Below are 15,616 nucleotides of genomic sequence, written 5' to 3' on the forward strand. Positions count from 1 at the left end.
GGAAACTACAAATAAAATAAATAGATAAAATCTCAATTAATAATTTTAGGAATTATTCATTAGTTTTTTTACCATTTTTATTGTTAATAAACCTGTAAGGCGACTCTGGAGAAGTTATGGGCGTTAATGAAGTCCGCGACGAGGGAAATTTCGTAATAATTTTCAAAATCCATGACTAAAGAATACGGTACGGATGCGGAGGCGGAGGCGGAGGCGGAAGCGATGGCCTATACGTACGTCGCCGTTCTGAAGAAATTATGGAGACGAGGGAAATGGAAGAACATAATTGAGTGGGCCGAGTGATGACAATTGAACCGCGAAAAGTGTTGAGTTATTGGGTTGGCCCAAATTACCGTTCTGGACTTTACTGTTTGAAGAGGTGGCCTAAAGGCCTAATCTATATGTCTAACATCTATCTATCTATCTATCTATCTAACAATTGAAAAGCGAGAGTTGCGTGAATGAATAGTAAGAGAGTGGGTCTATTTGGATTGAAATGTTTTGAAATAAAATAATTTGTTTCACAAATTTCAATCACCTTTTTATCTTCCAATCATTTTTTTATCTCACATATATTACATCATAAAAAGTGCTATAGTAATTATTTCAAATAAATCATCCAAATAAATTCCTATCCAAACAAACCCACTGTCTCCATTGGTTATTTCGATATAGGTTGAAATGTTCAGGTTATTGTGGTCCATTTGCATTAGTCTCTTGCCAGTTCTTCATGTCATTAGAATTAGCCTTAGTAGTAGTTCATTTTTCGGTGATGGCTTTTCAAGTGATTTTCAAGAGCAAGATGGAGGAGAAAATGGAGAGCTCCTAAGTCTCTCTCTCTCTCTCTCTCTCTCTCTAATTTCGGATGGCTTAAGGAGGAAGAAAGAAAATGAGCTCTCAAGTCTAGTTTCTTCCTTTAAAGTGTAGTAGGTGAACCACCTCACCTACTCGCTTATTTGTCGCGCCCTCATGCGACATTTTATCCTTAACTAGATGTCTCTCAACCAACATCCTATCATTTTTCTATTTCTTTAAAGTCTCTACATGCTCTAGACTTAATCTTAAGACTAAATTCTACGTCACCACTCCAAAGTTTCATACTTAATGCTAGCCAAACGATAATCGGGCAATAATAATAATAATTTAAACTAAGTTGTAAAATGACATTTTAATAGATGAGAATGCCAAAAATTTGACTAAATCATATAATATCAATATTTTCATCATTATTTCAAAAATAGTAAAAATTTTAGAACCCTCACAAGTATCATCTTCCTGATCATCAATTTGTGATATTTAATGATAATAATCATCTTTATGACATTCTTGATTATGATCACATACATGACACAATGCTGACGAAATGGTTTGAAATAAATCAGAGTAATGTTTCAGTTAGAAACTTGACTTTTGTGGAGTTTCCGAGTAAGTGGACTTGGAAGCAAAATAGACAACAATGGGAGTTCAGATTGCAAGGTAGGTGTATTGGAAGGCTACCATATGCACATGCTCACTCTGGTGAGCGATACTATTTGAGAACGTTGCTGCATAAAATTCGTGGTGCACGAAGTTATGAACATTTGAAAACTATTAATGGAACTGTACATCCAACATTCAAAGCTGCATATGCAGTACTTGGTCTTCTAAATGATGATAATGAGTGGAATGAAGCTTTAGCTGAAGCATCTACATGGGCATTTGCAAAAAATTATGAAACATGTATTGTACACTACTTATACATTCTAAGGTAACTAACCATTTTGATATATGGCAGCGCCACTGGAAAAGTATAACAAATGATTTGCAATATCAGATCAGAAGGGATATGGGAAACCCTATGCATTGATGATGATGAGTTACAAATTTTGGGATTAGTTGAATTTGAACACATTTTGAATAAAAATGGTCGCTCTTTGCGAGATTTTCCATTGATGCCATTGTCGTCCTTTGAAAATGCTCAATTTTCTATGAATAGACTTATAAGAGAAGAGCTTGATTACGATTTTACATCAGAACAGCAATTATTTGATAATTTATATGCTAATTTGAATGAGGATCAATTGAAAGCACATGATCTTATTATGGAATCATACACACATAAGGGGGTAGGGTTGGGTTGGGTGGTACGGGGGGGAAGGAGTGTAAGTAAGAGGTCTCGGGTTCGAGTCCTCCAACTTACACTAAAAAAAATACACACATAATTGTGGAGGACTATTTTTTGTGTATGGAAGTGATGAGACGGGTAAAACTTATTTATGGAGAACATTGATTGCTCGAATTGGATCGCAAATTCCTATTAATTTGAATGAGTCATCAAGTTGTTCAATCAATAAAAATTATGACTTAGCCAAATTAATTAGAGAGACATCTTTGATAATTTGGGACGAAACTCCAATGACACATCGGCATGGATTTGAAGCGGTGGATAGAACTTTAAAGGATATCTTAAAGTTTAGTGAAAATGATTCTGAGGATCGTATTTTCGGAGGAAAATTAGTTGTTTTGGGTGGTAATTTTCGACAAACATTACCGATTGTTTCTAAAGGTAGGAGAGCAGCAATAGTATCGGTTACAATAAAAGAATCAACGATTTTGGATCACTGTAGAGTACTGCATCTTAAAATAAATATGCATGTAATGAATTTGCATCTTTCTGAAAATACGCGTCAGCAATTGACAGATTCTTCAAATTGGTTGCTATCTGTTGGTGAAGGAAAGGTTTCAACAATTTCACTTACTGAATTCGGGGAATCAAATTGGATTCGGATGCCATCGTAATTTCTCATAAAAAATGAAAGTTAATTTTTGATGCGGTTAATAGATTCTGTCTATCTAAATTTGAGAAATTCATACAAAAATAGTACTTACCTCAAGGAACATGCTATTTTGGCTCCAAAAATGGGTGATGTTCACAAATTGAATAATAAGATGCTATCAATGCTTCCTGATCAATCACGTGCTTACATGAGTGTTGATACTTTTTGCAATACTGAAAGTGACAATGTTGAAAATATGAATCCTCCTAAAATGTTGCACTCTTTGAATTTTCCTGAACTTTCAAATCATTTTTTGGAACTTAAAGAAGGAACTCCTATAATTCTTTTCAGAAATCTCAATCAATCAGAAGGTCATTGCAATGGAACACGACTTGTTGTCACCAGAATGGGGGATAAAGTTCTTAAGACAGAAGTCATAACAAGATCTAATATTGGAGATTTAGTGCTCATACCTCGGATCTCTTTAATGTCACAAAGCTCACGGACTCCTTTTCCAATTAAAAGGAGACAATTTCCTATGAAAGTGGCATTTGCAATGACTATCAACAAAAGTCAAGGCCAAACATTGAAAAATGTTGGCGTTTACCTTCCTAAACCTGTGTTTTCACATGGTCAACTTTATGTTGCTCTTTCTTGTGCTACTTCACCAGTTGGATTGAAAATACTAATTGTTAATAGAGATAATGATCCATGGGATTACACAAAAAATATTGTGTATCATGAGATTTTTGACTCCCTTTGATAAATTGTGGACATCACTTTGTTTAAAAAAAATATATATAAAGTATATGTACTATACACAATTTGACAATTTTTTTGTACTTCTTTCAATTTGTGTTACTTACTATCTCAACTATAGTGTTTAAATAATTAACTTCATGCTATATCATAATAATTTACAGATATCCGATATACACCTTTACTCTATTTGGACCCTTATGGATACAGTTGGAATGTAAAGGTTAGATTGTTTCGATTAATAGATATGACCATATCTGGAGTGCTCCAACGTTCGGGATGTATCAAGATGCTTTTTGTAGATGATCAGGTAATAATTAAGAGCGTATGTTATTTATTATATTGAACATTGAATATTTACTAATCTCTTGAAAACTATCAGAAACTTGTCATGCAGGGAGTTATAAGAGGTAGTGATATGATAAACATTTTCGCAGATCATCTTCATGAAGACAAGGTATACTAGTTTCAAAATATCCATGTAATTTCGGCAGATCTTAAATATCGGCTTGCACCACATCAGTATCAATTATCATTTGGAAACGATACGAAGATAGTGAATATTTTAGATGATTGTGAAACCATACTCCGTTTCAAGTTTAATCTAGTCAAACTAAGAGATACAGAACAGTACATGGACAATGATTTGCAATTGATAGGTATTTCATTCATAATTAACCATACTTCTATTTAAGTTGTATATTTGAACTAGTATTACTTATACTTTTTCATCTTTTGCAGATATAATTGGTTTAGTTGTATCTGTAGGTTCACGCTATCAAACATCTATCAATGATAAAACTAGGTGTGACATTCTTTTACTTGACAAAAGGTTAGTTATTCAATATCTTCAAAACATTTTATATTCTACAAATTTTGATTTATACTTACCAAAATTCTCTAAATGAAGCTTGACTGTAGTTCAGTTGACTTTATGTGATAAATTTGCAACTGATGATGGTGAACGCTTGCATCAAACTGTTACAAAAAATAATGTTTTACTAGCCTGTGGTATTTGTGTGAGAAATTATAAAGGTAATTCAATTTCTTTTCACTTTATTTTATTTAATTTTTATAGTTTATCAATAAATATAGCACATTGTGCAGGACTGTCACTTTATACTATTCGAGCAAGCAAATTTCATGTCAATCACTACTTGGATTTTGCTCAATACCTACATAGTCGGTAAGTTTTACAAATACCAAAATATTAAATTATTAATAATATTTCATACCCTTACGAATATGTATTTGAAAAATTTGCAGGTTTGAGAATGATAAATGTGCTCAGAAATTAGTGACGTGGTTGCAGTCATGCAATTTTACAATGTTCCAGGCATTGTTGATATCAAATGCTAAGAGAATACGGATATGCGAATATGTAGTTACACCTACAATACAATTCCTCTCAATTAATTAAGTAATGAACAAGTATCTACATGTAGTTTCCAATTAATAATTGTAATCTATACATTCTTTGGATGGTTTTAGGTTAAATATTTTCGGATACTTGCTTACATTCAGAGCATCAACATAGACAATATGTTCCATGAATTATGAAAAAATTGTGGACAACCATGCCAATCTCCTTTTGCAAAAATGGTATGTATCCATTTTAATGACGCAGTCAACACTATTGTCAGGTAATTATTATTATTATTTTTTTAGTGTAAGTAGGAGGACTCGAACTCGAGACCTCTCACTTACACTTCCTCCCCCCGTACCACCCAACCCAACCCAACTCTCCCCCCTATTATTTTCATATATTTTTAATTTTAATATAATTTTTTGTATCGTACATCACAATTTTTTCTTAACAGATACAATGTTAACATACAAATTAGAGATTCCAGTGGTAACCTATACCCCACTCTTCAAGACAGGCATGCACGATTCATGTTTAGCTGTGATGCTTCTTATCTTAGAGATTTAAAAAAAAAGGTATATATTATTTATATATATATATTATACAATATTATTTACAAATTTTCTAAAACAAAAGATAATTTTGAATTATGTATGCTTTTAATTGTCAAAAAAATGGAGGTACATTGTTCGACCAACATATTAATTCATGAAAAAATGGTACATTCTCATTTATAGTACGAACTCCACAAAATTTAATAGAATTAATTAAACCCCCAATACTGGCGTTTGTACTCATAGTTGATTGGTGTGAAGAATGTTCACACCTTCGTAGAAGATTATCAAATCAAAGGCAAAATGTTTGTAAGTATTTCATTTACTTAACAAATTAAATATTCAATTATATTTAATTGGACCCTTATGTCGCTCAATTTATGATAAAGATTTCTACTTTTTTTTCAGGATCCAATCTACATCAAAGTGATAGTTTATAAATAATAGAGATATTTTTATCATATATTGAACTATTGTTACAAAGTTTCATTTTTTTAAATATACTTTCATGTGCCCTTGATTATAATTTTTTACTCTTTTTAAATTCCTCCATAGATTGTAATTTTTTTAAAAATGTAATTTACTGTGTTTAGCACAGGTTTTTATACTAGTATATATATATATATATATGAAAGTAACTATTTTAATCATAGTGTTTCTCACTCCTATGTGGTATGCTTAATTGAAGAGAATTAACGGGTTATGGATCACTTGAATTTTTTCCATTCTGAATCCTATTTGGATTATATTATGTGTTTAAAAATTATCTCTAATTTTAAAATAATTTTAAAAATAACTAATCGTATCTTAACAATATCTGCTTTCTATCAAATAATTACAATAATTATATTATATGTTTAAAAATTATCTTTAATTTTAAAATAACTTTAAAAATTAACTAATCTTATCTTAATGATATCTGCTTTCTACCAAATTATTACATAGAAGTATAATAATACCTTTTCAAATCACAATTATTAAAATCTTATTGAAATCTTACATATCTCATGAATTATTTCCTTTCACTACCATATCATTAATTAGTATTCAAATTGTCCATCATCTCTTCTTATTTTTGAATTAATTTAGTGTAAAAAAGAGAATTAACTGTTACACTGATAGATTTATCAATATTATTAAAAATTGAATATTTATTGATGAAGAAAAATGGATTAATGGATCATTTTCTACTTAATTAAGTATGAATATATAATTCTAAATTTATGGTCATTATAAAAATTTAAATTATTTAAAAGAATATTTTTAAATAAGAATATCTACCAAGTTTTGGATATGGGGTACATTATTTAATGTATACTATCATATTATAGTGAAAGTATGTAAACAAATTTTTAAAATTTAGTAAATAATTGAATATTTAAAATACATTAATTTTTTAAAATTAATATGAATGAACATGTAGAACTATTGTCAATTTTTCCATTTAAATTATTGATATTTGTATAAATTCACAATAAATAAAAAAAAGACCGTGCTAAGGCATGGGTAAAATTCTAGTTAGCCCTTAAAATATCAGATTTTAGATAAAATTTAGGGTTAATTACACTTTGCCCCCTTGAACTTGGGACCTTGTAACACTTTGCTCCCATAAACTCCAAATATATGCACTTTACACCTTTTGGTCAACTTTTGGATGGGGTGAAAATGAAGTTAAATTTTTCATGACCAAAATATCCCTGACTAATTCTTAAACACACATAATAATTGTAACATAATAAATACATATTTCTTTAATAGTTGCTAAATGCATCTAAAGACAATTACTCTATGCATTTCAAACTTTTAATCCTAAAATGAATTAGATAATTCACAAAAAAATGTATAAGCAATTCAATGTATTTGTTTCAAATCCAATAGTAGTGCTTATTTGAAATGAAATAAAATTAATTAGTGCGTTTGAGATAAAAGTTATTCGCTTATATTTTTTATTGTAGCACTTTTTAATGTGTTTTTTATAAGATAAAAACATGATTAAAAATAAATATGTACTGAAAAACATATTTAGAAAATTTTGAGTTTTTTTACAACTCAAACAAAATACAAAACAAGGTATGAATGCGGTATAAAATTACCGAATAGCATCTTATTGACTCGTAAAAATCTTGTGAAAGGTGCAAGCTAAATAAAAATTATTAAAATCAATCCATCTACAATTTAGAGGAAAAAAGATAAGCGATGGAAAACTTATGCAGATGTTTTAAGACTTTTTAAATTCTTTTTTCTCCACAATACAATTTTTCAATTCTTCGGTATCTTTATTTTTTAATTTTTTAAATCTTGTGACTTTGTGTTTTTTTCCTAATAAGATGTTTCATATTCCAATTAAAAATATAATATTATTCTAGAACTATTGTGTAAGGGCATTAATGTCATTTTGTTAAAATTTTGGATGAAGAATTCATCATTAATGTTTGAGTAATCAATGAAGGGGTAAAGTATATATATATATATATATATATATATATATATAAAGTTTAGGGAGGCAAAGTATTACAATGGCTCAAGTTCAGAGAGGAAAACTATAATTAACCCTAAAATTCAACGAAGTAAAAGGCAAAAGTTATGTGATCATTAGCAAAAATAACAAAGCAAAAGCAATTACAAGGAAAAAGAAGGGTTAAATGGAAAATGCACCTCAAACTATGTTCAATTAGCAACTTGCCCCTTACAATATTAATTATAGCAATTTACTATCTTATACTATGAATTTTCGGCACATTGCTTCAACTAAATTAATGTGACAGGTAATTTTTTATTGAAAGGACAACAATAACCACTTGAATAGTGTATTACCTAGAATACCCGTTTCTTTAATTTATTTTTTCTTTTTTTGTTCATATTTATTTCAATCATGAACAATCTTACACCTTCCGCCATTACCACTACACTAAAATTCCTTGCATTGAATCACCATAATAGAAGAAGAAAAAGTCAAGACTAGATTACATAAAACTAGAGCAAAATCAAAGCTTTGTATCAAGGCTAGAAACATAGGAGCAACCCAAGCAAAAAATTGAAGCCTCATAAATCTATAATATATTTTTAAATAGCAAAACCCATAACATAATCTTATCATATATAGAACCACTCACACACTATGGCTTTCAATATGCAGCAAAGAAAATAAATACACCCAATAACATGGACAATTATAGAAATTAGAAGGATAGGAAATGATGAGATTTGGGTCTCTTGAATTAAAAAATGCTGGGAGATTGGCTAGTAGTAATAAGGGTTGGTAAATTTGAAACGGGTTGTAATTTAAGAACTTGAGTAACGAGGAAAATTCAAAGAGAAGACACTCAAGAGAGGGAGGTGATAATGAGATTGTGAGCTCAGGAGTTTGAAGAGGTTGATTTGAGTAAGAAAGATGGAGAGAGATCATATTAGGAAGTTTGATGTGGAGGATGGGATGGATACTAACTTGGTGGTATAGTTTAGAAAAGGAGGACGAGGAGAGTTACTGGTGAGTTTAGAGGAGAAAGAAAGAGGAGAGATGTGGGCAATTTGAATAGTTGGTCATTTAATTAGGACAAATTTATCACATCACTTTATTTTAAGTAATCTGCAATGAAATTGGTAGTCCATAAACAACATACTCGTAGCTTGTCTAGGCCTCCAGATTGCATATAAGAATTGGCATTGAAAGAATAAAAAATTTCATTCGATTGTCTAGACCGCATAACAAATATTCAACTCGATCTCTCAACACTCCCACTTGCTATAGATGATCCAGATTAGGCCTAAAAAAAACTATATCTAAATATCCAGATTAGGCCTAAAAAAAAAAAATATATATATATATATATATATATATAAATGAATTATCTAAATTTTGGTTAAGGGTGGCAATTTTTGACACGACCTGAAAACACAACACGAACCTAACACGAAATTAATGGGTTTGGGTTGAAGTTTCGGGAATTCGGGTCAGAATCGGGTTGGACCCGATGAACCCGAAAAGAAAACAGATCGATTTCGGGTCAACCCGTGATGACCCGATATGACCCGTTTACGAATTAAAAAATAATTTAATAAACATAAAAATAATTCTATCTAACTAAACTAAGTTATTCTTTTTTTCAAAGGCATTAATTACTTAATCCTAAATGAATTTATTTAATTTGTGTGAAGTTGAAATTATTATATTTGGACAAATAATATATTATATTATTTTTTACTTTTATACTATTTTAATTTATTTTATATTTTGTTTGGGATAAAACACTTTTATGGTGTTTAATTTATTTTAGATTTGGTTTGGAATTCTTTATTTAAATTTTTATTACTTGATTATGTAATTAGTTTTGTGAGAAATCGATTTTATTAGAAATTACAGTGATAAATTAATAAATTAAAATTAATTTTCGGGTCATTTCGGGTCGACCCCGCCAACCCGTCAACCTGAAATTTTCGGGTTCGGGTCAGCGTACCTGACCCGTCACGGGTTGGCGGGTCGGGGTTGGGTCAACAGATTTTCTGACGGGTTGACCCGAACCCGACCCGCCAACCTGATTTGGACCCGAATTGCTACCCCTAATTTTGGTGTCTACATTTTGCATAAAAAAATAGTAAGATTTGTTAATAAAGTCATGAGTTTTACCTAAAAATAGTAGTAAATTTTGTATTAAAAAATGGTAAATTTTGCTTCAAAGTTAGTTGAATTTATTAATTATGCATGAAGTTTTACTAAAAAAAAAGTGGTAAAATTTGTCAATGAAATCATAAATTTTTCTTGAAAAAATAGTATGTTTTGTATAAAAGTGGTAAATTTTGAAGAAAAAGTGGTAAGTTTTGCTAAAAATTTAGTAAGATTTGTTACATAAAAAATAACTTGCACAAATTATAACACTTACTTGTTTTATAAGAAACTTACTATCACTTGTAACAAATATACCGACACAAATTTGTTCCTAATGAACCCTATAATATTAGGTTAAAACCTATACATGGCATTACATGAACCACTCATTTATGAGTTGTGGTGACTCTTTGTCACTTCAGAATTTTTCATAATTTTTTATGGATTATCAAATATTTTTGTGTATGTCAAATAATTTTTTTTAAAATTTTTTTTATAAGTAGGAGTAAAGATGTGATTTAAGAAGTGCGGGGGAAAGGAAAATTGAATCAAAGATTTTTAATTCCTAATGTCTCAATATAATTTTTTTCCAATAGCCACCTAGGCGTGACTTTTTCAAAGTTAAACAGAATTACACCTTAATATTTTCTTCCAGCCCTCCCCTGATCAGCAATCATTACCGAAAAGTAAAAACCATAAACTTGAATCACACCTTAATATTTTCTTCCACCCCTCCCCTGATCGACAATCATTACCGAAAAGTTAAAACCATAAACTCTTAAGCAATAATGACATCTCCTACTTCATTATTATTATGGGCGTATTTAATAAGGGTAAAACACAAAGTGCCTTCACGTATCCATTTTAGAAGGCGTTATCTCAAACTCATAAGAAAGTCCACGTCTTGAGATTTATGCCCTTAAGGGCGTGAATTTTGGGAAGAACCTTTTTTTTTGTTTTTTATAGCATAAGTGAGAGATTTTAAATCCCGAACGTCTTGCTTCACAATCCCTCCCTCCTGCCTTCACATACCCCAAAACTCAAGGACTTTGCGGCCGTGAAAGTCATAACAGAAGCCCTCCAGGAAAAACTCAGAACAGAGGGACTAACATTAACATCTGAAGTCCCTGAGTTTCAAGTCTTTTTTAATGACCATATATCTAATGATTTCAACACACTTTTTGCTTCACTTCCACAAGAGAGACACTACCTTGCAGCTGGAGCGCCTGGTGATTTCCACAAGGTTTTGCTCCCAAAGGCATCCCTTCATTTTGCTTACTTGTCTTGCGCGCTTCACTCCCTTTCAGACGTGCCAAAAAAGGTTGCAGACATCATGTCCCCCGCATGGAACAAAGGAAAGAATCACCATAGAGGTGCCAAGATGGAAGTTTTTTGAGGCTTATGCGTCTCAATTTGCCAAGGACGTGGAGTCATTTACATGAGCTGATCGATGGAGGGTTGATGGCCCTTCTACCCCTGATGCTGTCCGTGAATCTCAGACAACTACCATCACAGAGGTAGAACTAGAAGGTCCACTAAATTTGTTTCATGTTCTCATATTTCGCTTGAGAAGGACAAAAATAACAACCATATCCTGATTCTCAGGGTTAAAGAGAGAGGAAGACTCTGCAAGTTTCTGCGTAAACAGTTCAAACAATTCATCCATGATATCACTTCCAAATTGTTTCTCTAGAAGTCCCTCTAATGCAGCTCTGAGGTACAAAGCAATTCCACTAGGGTTGGAGAAAACCACATGCTTTCCTGGAATGCTTAATATCTCCAGTCTCTGAACATTTAGATGTTCATTTGCCTTCATCAGGGTCTTTATCTCATTAGGAGATGGGAGATATAGTGGCAAGTTGAACATATCCACTTTCAATTCATCGACCAATCCCTATTGCAATAGGTGCATCTTAGTATTTAAAGTACTTTTTTTTTGTTAGCCAAAACCTATAGTCGAAATTCGAAGATAAACTTTAATCAAAACTCATTCTTATACAGTATATGGAAAAAAAAAAAAAAGAAATTGTAAAATAAAAAATTCCTACTCATGGATTTGCAACTGCTATTTTTAAGCTGAAGACATGTTTCAGAAATTATGGAACATAGTTAATAGCTTACTCGTGACCAAGGAGGTATTCCATTCATTCTCTGCCATTGGTATATTATACCTGATTTGGTTGATTTCCTGTATCCATTTTGTTTCATCCTGGATATTTTTATTAATCAGAAGAAATGTTGGAAAAAGAGATTGGTGCCTTGTTGTGACGCTTTTGGGCCAGCATTAATTATCCGGTATGATTTCTATTCTGTCCATCTTATGGAACGTATGAAGCTCACTTCCATCCAATACTTTGTACCTTTTTATTTGAGCGAAATAAGTACATAAGTTTAGAGGGAAAGGACTTAATATCAAAATAATGTCTTATATTTGCAAATAGGAATGAAAAACGAACGAAACTATATATTATACTTGAATTGATGTTGAAATAGTAAAAGCTAATCTGCGCTTAGTTCACCAATTAATCAAACCAAACACAAACAATATTTTGTATCCAATAAAATTTCAAATTTGAAATCGAGCTTGGTTGACTTAACATAGCATATGAAATTTATATGTGAAAAATTTAATTGAGTTTGACTTGATAAAAGCTCATCTAAATTCAGCGTAATAAATAAATGAATTAAATTTAAATACAATTTTAAACTCTTTAGAATAGATAGACAAGTTTGACAACTTGAGTGCTTGGCTCAATTAGCTTCATTCATAACCCTATTAATTTGCAAGTAAAAGTTTTGAAATTTTTTGTGGGGCAAATAAAAAATGTCAAAAATATTTCCACAGAATACCAGATTCTCAATTCTCATGCTTGGGGAGAAGGGTAATTTCTTAAGGCTAATTATAATACAAATACACCTTTTAAAATTCATAAGAGGGCAAATGAAAATTTTGAAATTCTTGAGGGGGTGGCTGCCCCTCCCTGCAAAGATCCGATCCAACAAAACCCCTGTCCCGCAGGTTCATAGAAGTGTTAAAAAAGAATTCCAAATGTCATTTGAATTCAAAAATGAATAATTTAACTATCTAAAACTATCTAGGATATATTAGATCATAATTCAAATTTAATATTATTCAAGTGACAAAGAAAATCAAAATTCTATGTTGCATCCCTGCATTGAGATGTATTCGCATAGAGTTCTTAGTTGAAGAAGATCTGAAACTAATGAAATCTAACCTTCTTAGCCAAGTCCATGAGGCAATATCCTAGAACTTCCAATTCTTTCTCTGTGACTATAGTTGTCTGAGATTCACGGATGGCATCAAGGACAGCAGGAATAACAAGGGCCATCAGTCCTCCATCGACGAGCTCGTGTGCCCTTGCATTCAGAAATGACTCCAAGTCCTTGGCAAATTGAGATGCATAAACCTCAAGAACTTCCTTTTTGGCCCCTCCGTAGTGAATCTTGCCTTTGTTCCATGCAGGGGACGTGTTGTCTGTAACCTCATTTGGCACATCTGAAAGCCAGTGAAGCGTGCAAGACGAGTGAGCAAAATGAAGGGATGCCTTTGGGAGCAAAACCTTGTGGAAATCACCAGGCACTCCAGCCGCAAGGTAGTGTCTCTCTGGTGGAAGTGAAGCAAAAAGTGTGTTGAAATCATTAGATATATGGTCATTAAAAAAGACTTGAAACTCAGGGACTTAGTCCCTCTTTTCTGAGTTTTTCCTCCAGGGCTTCTCTTATCACTTTCATGGCCACAAATGTATTTGGTCCTGTAGAGCAGCCAAAATCTGCTATGCGAAATGGATGCACAGAGGTTGAAGAAAGTTGCTTGACATCAAGTTCTTTGTCAATCTCTTCTTTGATAAGTTCTTTTGCAACCTCTACTGCTCCTCTCTGCCACAGAAAAAAAAAATCTTACCTTAGACATTTATAATGAGGTAACTGCAGTTTAAACTAGCAACCTGAAAGGATGAGTTTTGGTTATAGCTTTGAGGTCCATTTCCTCCATTCATGGCATATACTTGAGGCATTTTTTCTATCCCCCGGCTGCTAGGAGATTTTTCATAAGAATAAAAATGCTCCCAATTTTTTATTCTCCAAGTTAGAATGAGAAACAATTTAGATAGATAAAAGGAAGGCAGACGAAAGGCTGCCTTATCAACCAGCAGCCCCTTTGGGCTAGTGGCCACCACTAAGCTATTAAAGGTTTGGTGGGGTGGAAGGCAAGGGTTCAAATCTTACCTCTCATCAATTATCACATTAAGTGGCTTATTAAAAAATTCAGACAGGTGTGTACTCGTTTGGTGCGGTGATGATTCAATTTCCACTGGTCTGCCCTAAATTCAATTGGGTCTCTCCTTTACATTAGGATAGTATAGGATACTGTAGATAAAGTGACGATTGATCAAAAAAAAAAAAAGAAGAAGAAGAAGAAGAAAGAAAGGCTGCCTTATCGTCATTATGAGCCACACAATTTTTTAGCTGTAGCAATTATAAAATAGAAAGAATCCTATTATTGTTGGCAATGTGGATGTCTCAGCCAAAAATGGAACTTGCATGGATTGCGTGTAGCGAGATCGAGGATTTGATGCCATATATGTATATTCTCTTGTCTTGATATCTCTGTCTAGATGGTCTAATTTATACTAGGCAGAGGCTCAGGTTCAAGTGTTGTCTTTTAGCCCTTTACACCACAGGCATTTCTATTAATAAATATGGGAAAAAAAGAGATACACATATGGTAAAATATCTCTCAAACATATGTTATGGATCATTTTGTGCATAAATTGAATTTAATTTAAATTATACAATTTGTGCATGTAAAATATCACCATTCTTTCCTGGAATGCTTATTATCTCCATTCTCTAAAGATTTTAGATGTTCATTTGTCCTCATCTGGGTCTCTATCTCATTAGGAGATGGGAAATATAGTGGCGTGTTGAACATATCCACTTTCAATTCATCGACCAGTCCCTGCAATAGGTGCATCTTAGTATTTAAAGTAATTTTTTTTTAAAACCAAAACCTGCAGTCAAAATTGGAAGAAACACTTTGACCAAAACTCATTCTTATACGGTATATGAAAATTAGAGGAACTGTAAAATAAAAAATTCCTACTTGTGGATTTGCAACTGCTATTTTTAAGCTGAAGACATGTTTCAGAAATTATGGAACATAGTTAATAGCTTGTTCATGACCAAGGAGGCATTCCATTCATTCTCTGCCATTGGTATATTATGCCTGCAGATTTGGTTGATTTTGATATTAATCAGAGGAAATGTTGGAAAAAGAAATTAATAAGAAGAAATGTTGTATTAATTTTCTGATATGATTTTCTATTCTGTCCATGTCTGTTACAAGTAGTAAACTTGACATATGAAGCCCATCCATTACTTTGTACGGTTTTTTTCAGCGAAATAAGTAACATAAGTTAGAGGGTAAGGACTTAATATCAAAATAATATTTTATATTTGCAAATAGGAATGAAAAATGAACGAGACTATGCTATACTCTAAATGAGGTTGAATTAGTAAATGCTAATTTGTGCTTAGTTCACCAATTAATTAAACCAAA

At 31.9% G+C, this 15,616-nt stretch overlaps 2 protein-coding genes across 2 annotated transcripts; one reads left to right on the forward strand and one right to left on the reverse strand.

The window, feature by feature from the left end:
• The first annotated feature begins 1,352 nt into the window (after positions 1-1,352).
• LOC113776978 (ATP-dependent DNA helicase PIF1-like) lies at positions 1,353-3,519 on the forward strand. Its single transcript, XM_027322029.1, has 2 exons — positions 1,353-1,719; positions 2,822-3,519. Exons 1-2 carry the CDS (start codon positions 1,353-1,355, stop codon positions 3,517-3,519), a joined length of 1,065 nt encoding a protein of 354 aa, XP_027177830.1.
• A 7,313-nt stretch (positions 3,520-10,832) lies between these two features.
• On the reverse strand, positions 10,833-13,307 carry LOC113778728 (probable S-adenosylmethionine-dependent methyltransferase At5g38780). The gene is made up of 2 exons (XM_027324211.1): positions 13,275-13,307; positions 10,833-11,932 (listed from the first exon to the last, which is right to left on the reverse strand). The coding sequence occupies exons 1-2, from the start codon at positions 13,290-13,292 to the stop codon at positions 11,585-11,587; spliced, it is 366 nt and encodes a 121-aa protein (XP_027180012.1). The 5' UTR covers positions 13,293-13,307; the 3' UTR covers positions 10,833-11,584.
• Between the last annotated feature and the right edge of the window lie 2,309 nt (positions 13,308-15,616).

The sequence above is a fragment of the Coffea eugenioides genome, chromosome 7 (genome assembly GCF_003713205.1).
Source record: "Coffea eugenioides isolate CCC68of chromosome 7, Ceug_1.0, whole genome shotgun sequence".
NCBI classification, from domain to species: domain Eukaryota; kingdom Viridiplantae; phylum Streptophyta; class Magnoliopsida; order Gentianales; family Rubiaceae; genus Coffea; species Coffea eugenioides.